General features: G+C 37.0%; 1 protein-coding gene across 5 annotated transcripts in view; it reads left to right on the plus strand.

Moving 5' to 3' along the window:
* The window catches only part of MAPK8 (mitogen-activated protein kinase 8), a 108,670-nt gene that overhangs the window by 75,806 nt on the left and 17,743 nt on the right, over positions 1-15,121 (plus strand). For all 5 annotated transcript variants that reach the window (XM_048946121.1, XM_048946120.1, XM_048946119.1 and 2 more), the window contains exons 2-6: positions 5,959-6,124; positions 8,135-8,264; positions 9,489-9,547; positions 9,675-9,813; positions 14,238-14,403. In XM_048946121.1, the coding sequence (XP_048802078.1) occupies positions 6,003-6,124; positions 8,135-8,264; positions 9,489-9,547; positions 9,675-9,813; positions 14,238-14,403 (616 nt within the window). In that variant the 5' untranslated portion in view covers positions 5,959-6,002. The remainder of the gene's footprint in view (positions 1-5,958; positions 6,125-8,134; positions 8,265-9,488; positions 9,548-9,674; positions 9,814-14,237; positions 14,404-15,121) is intronic.

A 15,121-nucleotide genomic window follows, 5' to 3' on the forward strand; every position in this document is an offset into this window, starting at 1 on the left:
ATGTAAGTCAACTTTAAGAGTAGTTTAGGCAATTGTGTGCTAGTTGTTCTACTTAAAACCATCTGGTTTGCGAATACATAATTTGAAAGCCATATGGAATTTTAAGAAAATCCTGTAGTCAACAATGAGAGTATTTCATTTTAGAGTAGGATTCAGATTTTTCAGGCTTCTTAAGCATTTGTGATAGTCTAGTAGTATCATAACACGGTGCTTACCCAGCTGATTTTAACTCCCTTTCCTAAATTCCTTATCTATTGGCATTTAAACAGAGCTTGATGTATTGCAGCGTACAGCTTTCAGTTCCAAGGGTGGTGTGGAAAAAGAGAACATTAAAACCCTGGTTACACCTGTGAATATCTAAGCAAGCTTTGAAATTACCTTCAAAAAACAAAATGATTTTGTTCTTCATTTCCCGAATTTGAGCATTTCAAGCATTTGTTTTATTAACTATCAGAAAACCAGGCACCATTTACAATATGCCATTTAGCAGATGTCCGGAACCCTTTAAATGTGACAGCTGAAAATTAGATAAGCATTCACAAATGCAGGATGCATACAGATCAGCAATGTTTGAACTGTATTTTCACAAACAAATAAAATTCATGAATGCAGGAGTTTTACATATTCTGCACAATTGTTTTGCTTTCAGTAGCAATCTAACGTATACTTGAAGTACTGTTGATGTCCATTACACATTTCTCTACATTAGTTATAGATTCCTATGGAACATTAGTTTCTGTGGCATTAGCTACATTTATTTCAATTGGAATTTTGTAAGTTGAATTATTGACTGATCATGTATCCTGATATATTGAATGATATGTATCCTATGTCATTATGATGTTAATTTATGTAATTGTTTTATTTTATAGCTACCTTTTTCCATTTCTGCATCTTTAACCCACATGTTCTTCATTTTGTCACTCTATATAAACAATGGACTTGTGTAGTAGTCTGCTGCTTTGAATGTTGTAAACCAGTTTTTCCTGCAACCCTCTGATTTTCAGTGAAGATTGCTATCTTCATTGGTACTTGTGTTGTACTTAAGTCATATCTTGTCCCACAGCCTGTTTGCTGGTTTAGTGTCCTAATTTTCTTCTTTTAAGTTCATTTATGCTTGCTCTTAACAGAAGATTGCTGTAGAAAACTTGTAACAAATGGTGGCTGTTCCTTCCAATGATTTTTCTCATTTTGCGTATTTGATTTCATTTCAAAGCATTAGGATATGAAAATGTCTTCTCGGCTGTAGTCCTTAACCACAGTCGGATCCAACTGAGTACAAACAATTTGTTATGTAAATGGATACGGAGAATAAGGCATTGTGCTCTATAGCCTATATGGCCAAATGCAGCATGGTATGAATCCTTGATTTTCGTTTCTTGTTGCCTAGCAAAGGTATAAAACAGCAATTAACAAGCAGTCTTAGAGAGTTAGCTTTACAGAGCATATGTTTCTCCACCCTTTAAGTTGGCAGTATGCATTCTATATACATGTCCCTTGTGGGAAAATTGTCTCTTGGGTTCCACTTCTCTGTCTCAAAGGGAGAGAGATGTCTGAAATGTATGCTTTTTGTCAGTTTACAAGGCAATCTTTGAAGCTTTCCTGTTAGCTGTTACTGTCTTTTCTGAGAGAAGAGTGCAGAAGAGGTCATAAAATATTTCATGCTCTTACATAAACTGAGAGAATCTTTCTTTCATAAAGCCTGTTCCATTTCTTTCCCTCTGTGTGCCTGGAGTGCATGCATTCAGGTCACTGCGTCATGGAAGTCTATTATACATGTGTTATTTTTAAAGTGATTTCTGATTGAAGAAGCACAGAGTTGGCATCTCATTGACGTGCAGACTCGCAGGTGTGATAGCCGAGAAAACATTATTTGATGATAGCACTGCACTGAGGTGAAACACTCAGATGTCTAGTTGAAAACGCAGATTTCCAATTAAATTCTAATTGCAGATACATGAAGTTTCTGCAGTTAACTCAGGGATACAACTCTTACAGCCTCCTTGAGTTGGAAGAGGTCTCTTTGTTGTCTGCTGTTTCATCTTAACTTCTGAGGGATTCCTATAAGCAAAAAGTCAGATTGCCCAAATCCAACCTTAGTGACCTAATGGCACAGACCTGATGCCCTTTGCTGTACCATCAGCTTTACAAAGCCATAAACCACAGCTCAGCCAGCTCTGGTTTGAACACATTAACTTACATTGCACGTGGAGGTGTGCTGAGCAGAGCTGATGCTCTGCTGCATTGCTGACCCCTTTATAGCACTGTCAGGTATAGATCATAGTTTTATGAAGTGTCCAAGAAAGCGGGGTCTGGCATGAACATCACCTCCCTCATTCTTCTAAAATAATCAGTCCATGCATTCTTCATAGGCAGGTCTATTGAATCTGTCTGTATTGTTCATATTTTTTATTGAAGTCTCTGGCCATTACTAAGGTTTTTAGTGCACCTGCACTGCGATTTTAAGGAAAAGCTGTGAGAACATGGGATTACCTCTCCCTCCTGCCCTTCCACCCCCAAATCCAATGTATTTAGGCTTACTGGAAAAATATTTTAGCATACACTGTCCATATGTTGTCTGGTGTCTTGAATAATAAACTGGATGCTTTATGTCTTATACACAAAGATTAAAATTAGTGCATTATCTTACAGATATTTTGAATTCAACAAGTGTATGTAGAACAGTGTTGTTGAGAAACACCAGGGTATGTGGTCTGTACTTAAACAGAAGTCAGTGACAGAAGGTGTGTGTATTTATACATAAACATTACTATCCATGGTTTCTTTTATTCTAACATCTTACTGCTGTTTTAAATATGTTTAAATTAAAGCTGGGTGAAGAAATTTGATTGTGATTGTAAGTATTATTCATTTTTTTTAAGTTGCTTCTTGTCTTGAAAGACATTTACAAGTACAGTGGGTCCAAGTATTTTCACACTGTCGTGTTTTTACATCTTTATCAGACTGTAAAAGAAGCGACAAACAGAAATTCTTGACCATCATTAGTCTCATGCAAAACCAATTAATTCTAGTCCCTATTAGTGGACTCAAAACAATTACGCACAAGGACTTCCCTTGTATGGTCATAGTGTTATTTCTATTTCCAGCATTTTTGTTGTGCTTTCTTGTGTAAATACTACCTATGGCAATGTGAAGAATTAGGAAATTAATGTACCAAAATACACTGCAATGTCGTAGGGTCTCATTTTGGAATATCCTTACCTTGAGTAATTGAGGGCTGCCACCAAAAGGCTGGCACATACTGACCTTTGTTTAGGCGAGATACTTCCAAGGCAGTGCACAGTAGTTGATGTGTGAGGGGAAATTGAAGTGGTTAGCAGGCTTCTTTCCCCACTGACAGCAATTGTGTTCTGGCAAGTTCACAGTTAATGGGACAAGTGCATCATCACTTTCCTCATTAATAATAGAAATCTGGAATCTGCATCCTGCCTTTCTTCATGTACGTAATTCTTCAGAATTGCTAGAAAGTGGAGCAAAATGTCAAATTTCAGGCAGGCACGATTATCTGATATAGCTTAATTGTGTTTTAGTGAAAGATAGTGTAGGGATACTTTGTGTAAGAATCTTGAAAGTCTGCCAGTTTCTGCATTTATAACTACTTTAATATTTAAAGACTGAAACTTTTGGTGTTGTGCATCTGAAGCTAGACTCCGTAAGATTAGGCACAAGTCAATTAGCAGATGGGAAGACTGTTGTAGGGGCTGTATTTGTAGAGCTGGACACTACCAGGCGCTTTCTGAGGATACTTTCTGTGAGTGGTGGGCACAAGGGAGGCTGGCCTGAGTGGAAGCAAAGCACTGAGTAGAAGTAAGTTTGCTTAGAAAGTTGAGAGGCTTAAATTCTCGGTGGTGTAGAAATGATGAAACTTGGAGGCTGGAACACAGAGTGGATGCCAGTTGATTCAGGCTAAGGAAGCTGTAATGGCCAGGTGAAAAGGAGGCAAAGAGAAGCATTACTTATGTTCTGAGACTTCTCATTGCTGACCTGAGTGCTTCCTCAGTGCCTCCCAGTGACTGACTTGCATCTCACCTTAGTTTGCCATAAAAATTTGCAAGAAATGACTTTTCTGAGAGCTGACTCTTCTTAAATAAGTTTTATGCTAGAAGAGCATGAATTTTAGCTGAAGTGATAAACTATACCCCATGCTGAAGCAACAGAGACTGATGTTTTTTTTAACTACGGCACAAGGAGTTGCAAAAGAAGGAATGATAATTCAGATGCAAGTGGGGATGCTTCTGCTTCTCCACTTCAGGGTACCTCTTCTTCCTTCCTCATTTAATCTCTCTTCCGTATTGCTGTCATTATTCCATTGATAGCATTTTACTGTCCTATCTAATGATAGGGTGATATGAGTCTTTCTGCTTCAGCCAATGTAAGAGTACACTGTAACATCATGTGAAGTTTATGGGAGCAGACTTCATGCACAGTGGGAAGGGATGCCAGCTCCTATCATTGTGGTTGCAAGTGCCCAAGCATGTTTTGCTACCTTAAGAATTATTCAGGCTTGTTGCTACATTAATTGGCTACAGACTGCTCAGATAAACTGTTTGGTGTCTTCATCTTTTTAGTGTTTTGAACTGTACTGACTGTCCATCAAGTAATCATTTATGGTATAAACAGGAATATCTTAAGCCTAAGCAGACTTTTTTTTTTTTTTTTTTTCCTTTGCTGCACTATAAGACACAAAACAGTTCATGTATTGGAATTTGAAAGGTAGAGCACTAAATTAAAAATGTGACTCAGAGTTTCTGTATGCAGACATATGTTGGGGTACAATATTCTGAAGTATTCTGAGTTTTTCAGATAGTAGTAGAAAGTTGAGGTACATTTTAAATCATTCATATTCTTCAGATACAGTGTATGGCACTTTATTTAAAAACAAAGAATCCAGTTAGCAGGGAAATCTATTGAATCTATTAAAGCTATTAAATCCTAAACTGATGGTGCTTTTCTAGAACTTCAATATGCTGCTACATGCTGAAATGCTACTATTAATTATAAATGGTTTGGGAATGATGAATGACAATATGGGTAAGTGTTGCATACGTTAGTAACAAAACCATGCTATTACTCTTGAAGAAATAAAGATATTTCTTATAGTCAAACAAGAATTTACACTGCTAGACATGTGTTACAACTCCACCCAACCCCCATGTAAAGAAAAAATTAGAAGAGTACAACTGACAAGGAAGAAACAGTGTACAGTACAATAAAAGCCACTGTGCATTTTACTTTTTTCTCCTATGAATGTGTACCTTAAGATACTGATTTTCCTTTATTAGCACCAGAATGGTGTTTTGTTTGTTTGTTTGTTTTTGTGGAATAGAAGTCCTTTTCATCTTATACTTGTTTTTCCTTGTCCTGCTTTTTATTTTGTTTCCTGGGAGCTATGATGAGAGGTCTATGACAAGGCCAGTTTTCCTTTTCTGTCCTTGATTAACTCTGTGTATTTCCATGTCAGTGATGGACATTCCTGGCTGTTGCAGCCAAGAACATTTTCATTATTTCAATGTCTGGAAAATGTATTGATGGTTTGTCACTCCTGTATCTTGTTGAATGAGTCATACAACAATTTAGGTTGTAAGAGACTTCTGGAGGGCATCTGGTCCAGACCTTGCTTAATTTGCTGCATATGCGTGAAAAGGCTCAGCAACGCTCTGTGCTCTGGGGATGACATAACCAACCTTTTGACTTTCTGTTCACTGCTATGTAAGATTTTTGCTGCCAATCATTCAATTCTTGTTTTTTATTATTTTTTTTCTGTTCTAGAATCCTGTCTGAGGGACATTCCTAAAAACAAAGCATCATCTTATTCCTGCAGATGTGAAAAGCAGCATATGTTTGCATATGGGCCTTCTGCAAGAAGTTATGGGGAATTTTTCCTTTTGTTATATTAAATACAGTTGTAAAATCTTAATTCTCTTTAATTCTTTGCAGCCAGGAGCAGAATTTGGATGAAGCGATCTGCCTAAGTTGCCGTCATGAGCAGAAGCAAGCGTGACAACAATTTCTACAGCGTTGAAATTGGAGATTCTACATTCACTGTATTGAAACGGTATCAAAACTTAAAACCGATAGGATCAGGAGCGCAAGGAATAGTATGGTAAGGTTTCTTCAAAGTGTAAACACACTTCTAGGTTCTATTAATAGAATTTTTGGAGTGCCTTTACAGTTATACGTTATGTGAAAAATAGTGTTTATGGTCATTAGTCGTCAACAGTGGGTTTTGTTGTTTATTTTAACATGCATCCCTTCCTGCATCAGAACTGGTGCCCTTCTGTGTAAATTCATTTAGGTGTCCTGAGTCCCATAAATTAAAAGGATAAAGGAACTAATCCTGATCCTAAGCCACACTGCTTAAAGTGAAACAAAAGCCAAAAAAAACCTCTGTGTAATATTTGATGCTTCTACATGCTTTTTCTTCTTAAAATAGTTTGCTAGAGACCTATTTCACTTAGTTCCATAGTAGTGTCTTACACCAGTTAGTGAGCACTTGCAATGCAGACTATCAGTGTAATGTGCAAATTATGCTTATGATAAATGAAGCTGTTTCAGTTAAGCCACTCTGATTGCCCTGAAATGAACTGGAGCACTCATATGGTTGAATTTTGCCCATTTGTGAAGGAGATAGTGTGTAATTCTTGTGATTTGGGTTGAGTTGTGTTTTTCTTTCTTTGTTTTTTTCTTTTCCACTAATCCAGCTTAATTTGGAAGAATATAGAATCATGGAATCACAAAGGCTCAAAAAGGCCTCTAAGAACATCCAATCAAGCCATCTACCTATCACCAATATTTCTCACTAAACTGTGTCCCTCAGTACAACACCTAAACATTCCTTGAACACCTCCAGGGATGGTGACTCCACCACCTCCCTGGGCAGCCCATTCCAGTTCCTAAACACAGTTTCTCCTAACATCCAACCTGAATCTCCCTTGGTGCAACTTGAGGCCATTCCCACTAGTCCTGCTGCTGAAGTAGTTTTGCTAAAGGCTCAGCTTTGAAACAGACTCTAAGGCTATGTTTATGTACTGCAGATTTAGAAATTTGTCATTTTTTCCTGATCTCCTCTTTGCTTCTCTCTTGCAAGATATGGACTATCTTATGGGTAGATGAAGGAAATATAAACAAAAAAAAAAAAACTTACCAGTATATGTTCATCTAATTTTTTCTTTCTTTTTCCCTTGTAACTATACAGTTTTATGATGCTAAAAAAAAGAAATCATTCAGGCCTAAGTACTGTATAGACAACATATTTCCAATTGTATTTGGTAAATGCTGACCATTTACTGGCAGATGTTCTTCATTAGTTTTGTGTACCATTCTCAGTAAGAGACAATAAAATGGTATTTTTCCCTGCTGAGGCTTTTTTACTAGCTGACAAATATTTCCTGAGTCTGCACAGTAGTCAGCTGCTGTATTACTTCTTGCAGAAAACAAAATCCCTGCCTTCCTGTCATGGCAATATGTACAGGAGTTGTCCCCACTAATAATCCTCATCTTTTCAACAGCTTGTATTACTGAATTATTAGCAATCTTGGCATCTATCTGCAAATAGAATTTTATTCTTCCTTGAAGACATCAAGCTGTTAGGGCTTTCCTAGCATTTTGGTTTTTTTTGTTTTATCTTGATGTCGATGCGGACATTGTCATGAGGATATTAAACAGCTGCATGCTGCATCATGAATGAGAGCGTGGGACCTATGTATAACCTACTTTTCCTCTCTTCTTATCCCTACATTTCAGTGAGAAGATTATATGTAAAATTGATGTGGATTTTATGTTTAAAGCATTTTGGATCTTTTTAGGCAGTCTGTTCTTCAGTGCTAGTGAGTGGCAAGACATCAGTACCTTTAGGCAGATATTCTAGGAAACAGAGGTCATGCAGTTTTTATTGGTGATTGTTGTGTGTTAGGGCTACAAATCTGGGAAAATCTTTAAAATTTTTGTATTGCAAAGCATACATGAGCACCTTGCTATTACTCTCCCTGAAGCTGATTAATACCAGAAGCTTTGTTTACATGCAGACTTAATACGTGGTATTTGGAAAAGTAGAAACTGCCTGAGCTTAATTGATTGTAACACTGATATGAAATCATGTTATTTTTATTTACAGTGCAGCCTATGATGCCATCCTTGAGCGAAACGTTGCAATCAAGAAACTAAGCCGACCATTTCAGAATCAAACCCACGCTAAAAGAGCTTACAGGGAGCTTGTTCTTATGAAGTGTGTTAATCACAAAAATGTAAGTGGGCTGTTCTGCTTCAAATACTAAAGGATCGACCAGGTAGTTGTTCTTTGTAAACATTTTAAAGACCATTTCAGAGATGACATCATTTATAGATTGTAGTGGTTTTCAGAACCTGGCTGTATGTTTGTGTTAAGTACAAAAGGGTCTGAGAAGAGCAGTTGCAGGCTAGTGTTAATACCTGTCCAGTCTTCAAACTCCTCCTTCAGACTCAGGAAGGGAGATGGTGTTACATTGCTACATTTTACAGACAGCTGGCAAATGAGAATACTGTGAATGGTAATTGCATTCTTCTTTCTGTTCCTGGTGCTAAACAAGTAGGAGGAAAAAGCCTGCAATAGTTCTTATTTATTTCTTTATTTTGTAATGCATGAATGAGTTAGGAGTCTTAATGCTGTGACAGCAGGAACTGTATGATGCATGAGAAGCTGTGGAGCAGAGCTGATTAGAGACATTGGGAGAGAAAAAGTGATAAATGTATTGGATTTAGATTACAGAAGTCTGGTATTGGCCATTTTCTGCCTTAAATGACAGCTGTATGCCATCTTCCTCACCTTCTCACTTGATCTCTCTTCAGCAAGAGAAAATCCTCCCTGGCTTTTAGGCAAGGAAGAATCATTGAAACCTTACTTCTGAGAAATAAGTGGTTTATATGTGGATTCTCTGGAAAATTTACCTAGTAGCATAATTTATGTGATTATTAACTATTGCAACCCTGCTTGACTCTTGATGAGTAATATCTTGACCTGTTGCTGCACATACCCTCCATTCTTAGCAACTGGAAAATACTATAAAATTGCTGTTTTTGACTTTGAATCAATTTCTTGCTTCACCTCTGTCTATGGCAAAGTGATATCTCTTTGGTAGTTTTTCTTGTCACTTTTTCATTTAATTTTTCATCATACATAATAAGAATCTTAATGAATTTTTTTTATATTTAAAGTAGGGAGCAAGGAAAGACTGACTAATTTCTTCAGGTTTTAACCTTTTAATCCACACAAAATGTTTTTAGATTGTATGATTCTTGGAGGTTAAATACCTCTCACAAAATCATTAGCATCTATTACAGCATGTTAGGCATGGTTGACACTCTGAGCATCTGGTGCTTCAGTGGATACCAGGAAGATTGTATCAGGATGCTGGATGTCTGTTTTGAAATGTTGATTTGCAACTTTGCTATTGCTGTGATGCGATTATACTTCCTCTCTTTTTTTCCTACAGATAATCGGCTTACTGAATGTGTTCACACCACAGAAATCCCTAGAAGAATTTCAAGATGTGTAAGTTTGATATAAACTAAAGCTGTGAATTAACTTCAAAAATATCAACATTGAAAGATGAACAAGGTAAAGAATACAGTAAATTGGCAGCGTTATCAGATTGTGGTTTTTTTTTTCTCTTTATAAGCTACATAGTAATGGAGCTCATGGATGCAAATCTCTGCCAAGTAATTCAGATGGAGCTAGACCATGAACGAATGTCCTATCTGCTTTATCAGATGCTGTGTGGTATCAAACATCTTCACTCGGCTGGAATTATACATAGGGTAAGTGAATTTCCATGTTACTTTTTCATTGCATCAAGTTTTGCCTTAGAGTCCTCCAACCTAAATGATTTTATGATTCTATATAAATGAGTCAGGAAAAAAATCAGAAATGCGTGTACAAATAGTGTTCTGTAGCCTATGCCATGGACAGGGAGAGAAAGCTGAAAGGAAATCAAGTTTCCTTTGTTGCTCTGTAATTCTGGAATGGACCTCTTGGATGTTTTTCCTAGATTTGAAAATAATCTGCACAGGACAAAAAAAAATAATTATGGCAGTGAGTTGCATTACCTTCTGTAATTCTGTATTGTGTTCAATTTTAGCAGTCATGACAGGAAAGAATATCTGAAATCACCTCCGCCTTTGTTGTTTTGGTAACCAAACCTGAAATTCCATCTTTTGGAAGAACTGCCCAGTTTATTTCAGCTCCTTTACTAACAGGGTAGAAAATAAGTGTTTGAAGTTTCCAGACAAACAGATCATGATAAAGACCTGTGAGTGGAGCTTTCATACACCTGTGTGTCACAAAGCATTCCTTCAGGTTGCCTGCAGGCAAAAATGACAATTACTTTTCTAGTGGCTTGTATGTGAAATCCTGTTAGGATATTTTGAATTTAAGCTCACCTATTCAAGTTGAACATCTCACATATATATATTTATGTGTAGTGTGATGATTACTTGAGGTTGCCTAGTTATAACTTTTCCAATATGCTTTCTATTATTTTGGGAAACTGTAAACTTGTATTTTTACAGTGTTATGTTCTTCACTGTAATGTTTTTTCATAGAGAGAAATTATGCAGGAAAAAATTAATTTATGTATGCACAGTACTTTCAGTCAGTACTGTGCAGTACCCCTCAAGGATGATGTACAGCAAAATCATGAATAGCAATTCTGAATGCTACAACCTCGTTACTATGCTGCGGTGCTTGCCAGTTCAGTAGCCCAGCTCATTGTGGAGTGGCCTGCAAGCTAAAACTGGCAGTATGACACTCCCCTTCAGTCTGCTGTTTCTCATTCAAGAGAACCAGGGTATTGTATAAAGAGCAAATAAAATGTAAATGGCAGAACACTTTTGCTCACCTGGTTCCAGTACACATGTGCTGTCTCACTCTAGTTAAGAGCTCAGGGAGGGAAGGTGAAGGCTTTCTTTGCACAGTTTGCCCTGGTATGACTGTGTTTGAAAGAGCTGGGGAAAGAATAGGTAGAAGCACCACTCAGCTGTTGCACCCTGCCCTTCCTACCCTGCATGTGCTTATAGATGTTCTAGAATAGAAAATGAGTCTCCTTCTGTGGGTCAGTGCAGGCAAACGCTAAGTGCTTGTGCAGACATTGCTTCAAGGACAGTTTGTGCTGCTGTAAAGTAGGCACTGAATAACTGAGCCTGTAGAAATCAGTAATAAATGGAAACATCTATACAGTCATTGCTTCTTTTCTACTACTAAAGTGGGCTGTTGGATAGGAGTAAGGACAGCTTTACCAATACATTTTCTGCCTCTGTAAATATGGGTGGAGTTCTGAAGTGCTTCATGTTGTGCGGTAGTACAGAGTTTAGAGATAGCCCAATCCAATGAGATTGTCTATAGATACAATTGCTATGCAAATAGTGTGCTTGAATGATTTTGAAGGACATTTCACTTGCATGCCTTCTTGGTGGACTTTCATTTTGCAAATTGCTCTCTGACTGCTTGAAGCTTCAGTGTGTGCAAGCAAAATCTTTGCATTGCTTGCTTGCTTTTTGTGTTGCTTCTTTAAATTTTAAAGTGTGAGGTGTCAAAATTCTTTCTGTTGAACAAGATCTCGGAAGGCAAAGAGGGCATATGGAACGTGTGGCTTCAGTAATAACTCCTTATGCCTGTCTTCTGATCTTTCAGCAGCCCTATGCCAAGTATCTAGATCTAGTGACTTTCTTGAAACTTGTTTCTTAAACATAGTCTGCACTACTGTGGCTGCCCTTGAAACATTCTGAGTAGTAATTCAGTGCACTTATTTAATGTCCTTAAAAGTTTTAAGCAATTTTTGCTATTGATAGTTTCATATGTTTTTTAACTTTGGTATTCAATGCCTAACATAGCTGAGTTGATCATACCATCTCAGTTACTTTCTCAAAACTTGACAAATGACTGAAACTAAAATATTTTCCGTGTGTGCCTGTAGCATTGGATGCTCTCTGCCATGCAAATAAGTGTGGTGTTTCCTTATAGCAGACTAGAGGCAGGCGTTACACACACAGAATTTTGGAATGTTTCACCTGTAAGTTGCAGAAGATATATTTAGCTCTCGTGGCATTGGGTGAAGATATAGGTTGATAAAGACTTGACTGTGTCTTTGTGCTGACTTTAATAAATGTTGACAGATGAGCACTGTGGTGTTCAAAACATTTTGCAGAGATGGAGTTTCCAGCAAGTCTACAAGTACGCATTCATTTATATTTTGCAATTTGTGGAGGATGAATAATCAGTTGCTGGGTTGCGCCTCACTAACTTGCTGAAGGACACAACCTATCTCATTAGTCTTGCATGGAGGCTCTGTAACATTGTATTCTGCCTAATTTTGAGTACTTAACAAAGGTGCCTACTAATGGAAGGCCTTCATACAAATCTCTTTAGAAAGAGAAAGAAACTTCTTCAAAAATGTAGCTGATTAAAAAAAAAAAAAAAAAAGAGTTATTTTGATATGTCTTCTGCTATAGGTTCTGGATGTATTTCTACAGCCTAGCAAAGTTAATTGCTCTCACAGGATCTTTTGAGTCCTCATTTATTTAAAACACGAGGTACTGGTCTTGCATGAATTTGAAATCCAGTATAAGTCAACACACCTCCATCATTTTGAACAACAGGAATTCTGTATTCTGCATGAAAACATGCTCCTAGGCTTCGTGAGAAACACGCAGTGTTCAGAAATCTAAGATGGACAGTACTCTTTAAATTTTAGTTTTTGTTTTCACAGTGTTTTTACTCTTGCCAGGGGAAAATTTATTCAACATTTTCAGTGTTGATCCTGTAGCTTTGGGGAGGACAAATACAGCTGATATTAGCAGCATGCACCTGGGATTCTTCAGTGAACATCCTCCAGATAATAGATTTCTACAAAACTAAACCTTATAATAACAGGATTTTAGCAAAATCTGAAATATGCACATTGAATAGCTGAAATGCCTCATAATACTTGGATTTATTCATTACATTTGAGAATCTTTTAAGCCAAAGTTGTCTTCACAGTTTTTGTGTGTGTGATTTAGAAGAGTGTGTGAATATGTAAGCATGCAAGACATTTAATTACCCATTAAAATTCTATTGTTCCAAAACCTGTGTTTTCTTTTTTGGCTTCCTCTCTGTCTTTAGTGCAGCTTAGCCCTCCGAGGGGCTTGAAAGACATACCAGTACAAATGAAAATCTTGCAGATTACCACTTCTGCATCTTTAAGAAATAATGAAAGAAAGATCTGGTTATCAAATGCTCACAGCTAAAATACTGGAGTCCTCTGCCACATCGTATTGTTTTGTCTCATTATTCTTGGTAGAGGTAACTAGAAAGGATCCGACCTTGTATGGATGGTTTATGTGTTATGAATGATTTTCTGATGACAAAGTCATTCTGAACCTACTCTGCTCTTAATAATTGCTCTGTGACATTCAGATGTGTGTAAGATATCCAGAGATAATGACTGAGAATGTCTGTGTAGACATTGCAAAGCCCCTGTTGCTAATATAATTTTGAAGTTGAACTGAAGAGAGTAAAGTTAACCAAGATTCCAACTAAGAACCTCTGAAAGTCTGTAATTTTTCACTCCAATTTAATAGTTAAGTATCTGGCAGTTTTTCACTGGTGCCCTTTTTTGTGTGGTCACCAAACTTGGTATAATGTAAACCAAATCCTAAATGAGAAATTAGATCTATGTGAGCATGAGCATTTCCTTCCTGTTCAGAGAAATATCTGCATTGGTTCAAAAGAGGTAATGCAGCCCCAACCAGCAAAGAAATCTTTTGCTTTTTGCATTTATGAATGATTCTAATCATTTTTATCTTTTTGATTTTTATATTGTAATGATTATTGCAATTGTCACATTATTTGTGTTCTGCATTGTAGTAATAACTGGTGTTCCAGTGGACAGTTTCTAGTCCTTTTCTCAGAGCTAACATTTCATACTAACCTCAATTTATTTCACACATTGCTAGAATATCTTGTAACACTAGTTGTATTTTCCTTCTTTAATTGCTAAATGAATCTATGAGCACAAGAAGGGAATTAATTCTATGGTCTGCTGAATGCATATGAATTAATGCAAGGGGGAAAGTAAACTGCAGTTATAGAAATGACCTAGTCATATATGTGGGGTTGAATGTTAGCAGTATTCTCTTTTAAAAATGTGAACCAACGAGTACTTTGTGCTTGTCTTAGTGGTCATATATGATGTTTCTTTTTAAAGGACTTAAAGCCCAGTAATATAGTAGTAAAGTCAGACTGCACTTTGAAGATTCTTGACTTTGGACTGGCCAGAACTGCAGGAACTAGTTTTATGATGACGCCTTATGTAGTGACTCGTTACTACAGAGCACCAGAGGTCATCCTAGGGATGGGATACAAAGAAAACGGTCAGCAAATATGGTCTTTCTTTGGCATAGCTTTATTTTTTGTTTGGCACGCCACATTTTACATGTTTAATGTTTTTTTTTCAAGATGTAAAAGATTTTATAAATTAGGCATGTGACCAAAATGCAGATTCTGGGTACACCAATTTATTTATCTAATTCCATTAATAATGTTTACATTTAATAGGAGAAAAAATTGAGGGCCTTGTTTGTTTAAAAATTCAAGTGACTTGCTTGGTGGATTTATTTTCCTTCATGAAGAAATGGAAATATGTTTTCTTAAGATGTGATACATACCTTTGTATACCGTTGTCTGATTTTATTCCTGATGAGGACATAAATTGTAATTGTGTGTCCCAAATTTAATGTTTGAAACCCTACATTCAGTAAAGCTATTCAAGAGTAGGTGACAAACAAGCTCAAGCCACCTGCCATGGCATTGCTTTTATTAAAACCAGCCCCCTTTAAAACTGTTGCACTAAGTTCCTAAACAGTGCTGCTGAAGAAAAATGCAGAGCCCCGTTAAGAAGCATTATAGGTTCTCTGTGGTCCACGATGAGTTACAGGGAAACTCGTTTACTTTGTCCCTCTGCTTGCTTACATTTCCCTCCTCCTTTTACTCCTTTGGCCTTCTGTTTCTCAGTAACCTCTAAAAAATTTAGGAAAGCATCTAGCATTTGAGGAAAAATCACACAATCTTCTAAATGAACACCTAGTATCC

The sequence above is a fragment of the Lagopus muta genome, chromosome 5, assembly GCF_023343835.1.
Source record: "Lagopus muta isolate bLagMut1 chromosome 5, bLagMut1 primary, whole genome shotgun sequence".
Classification (NCBI taxonomy): Eukaryota; Metazoa; Chordata; class Aves; order Galliformes; family Phasianidae; genus Lagopus; species Lagopus muta.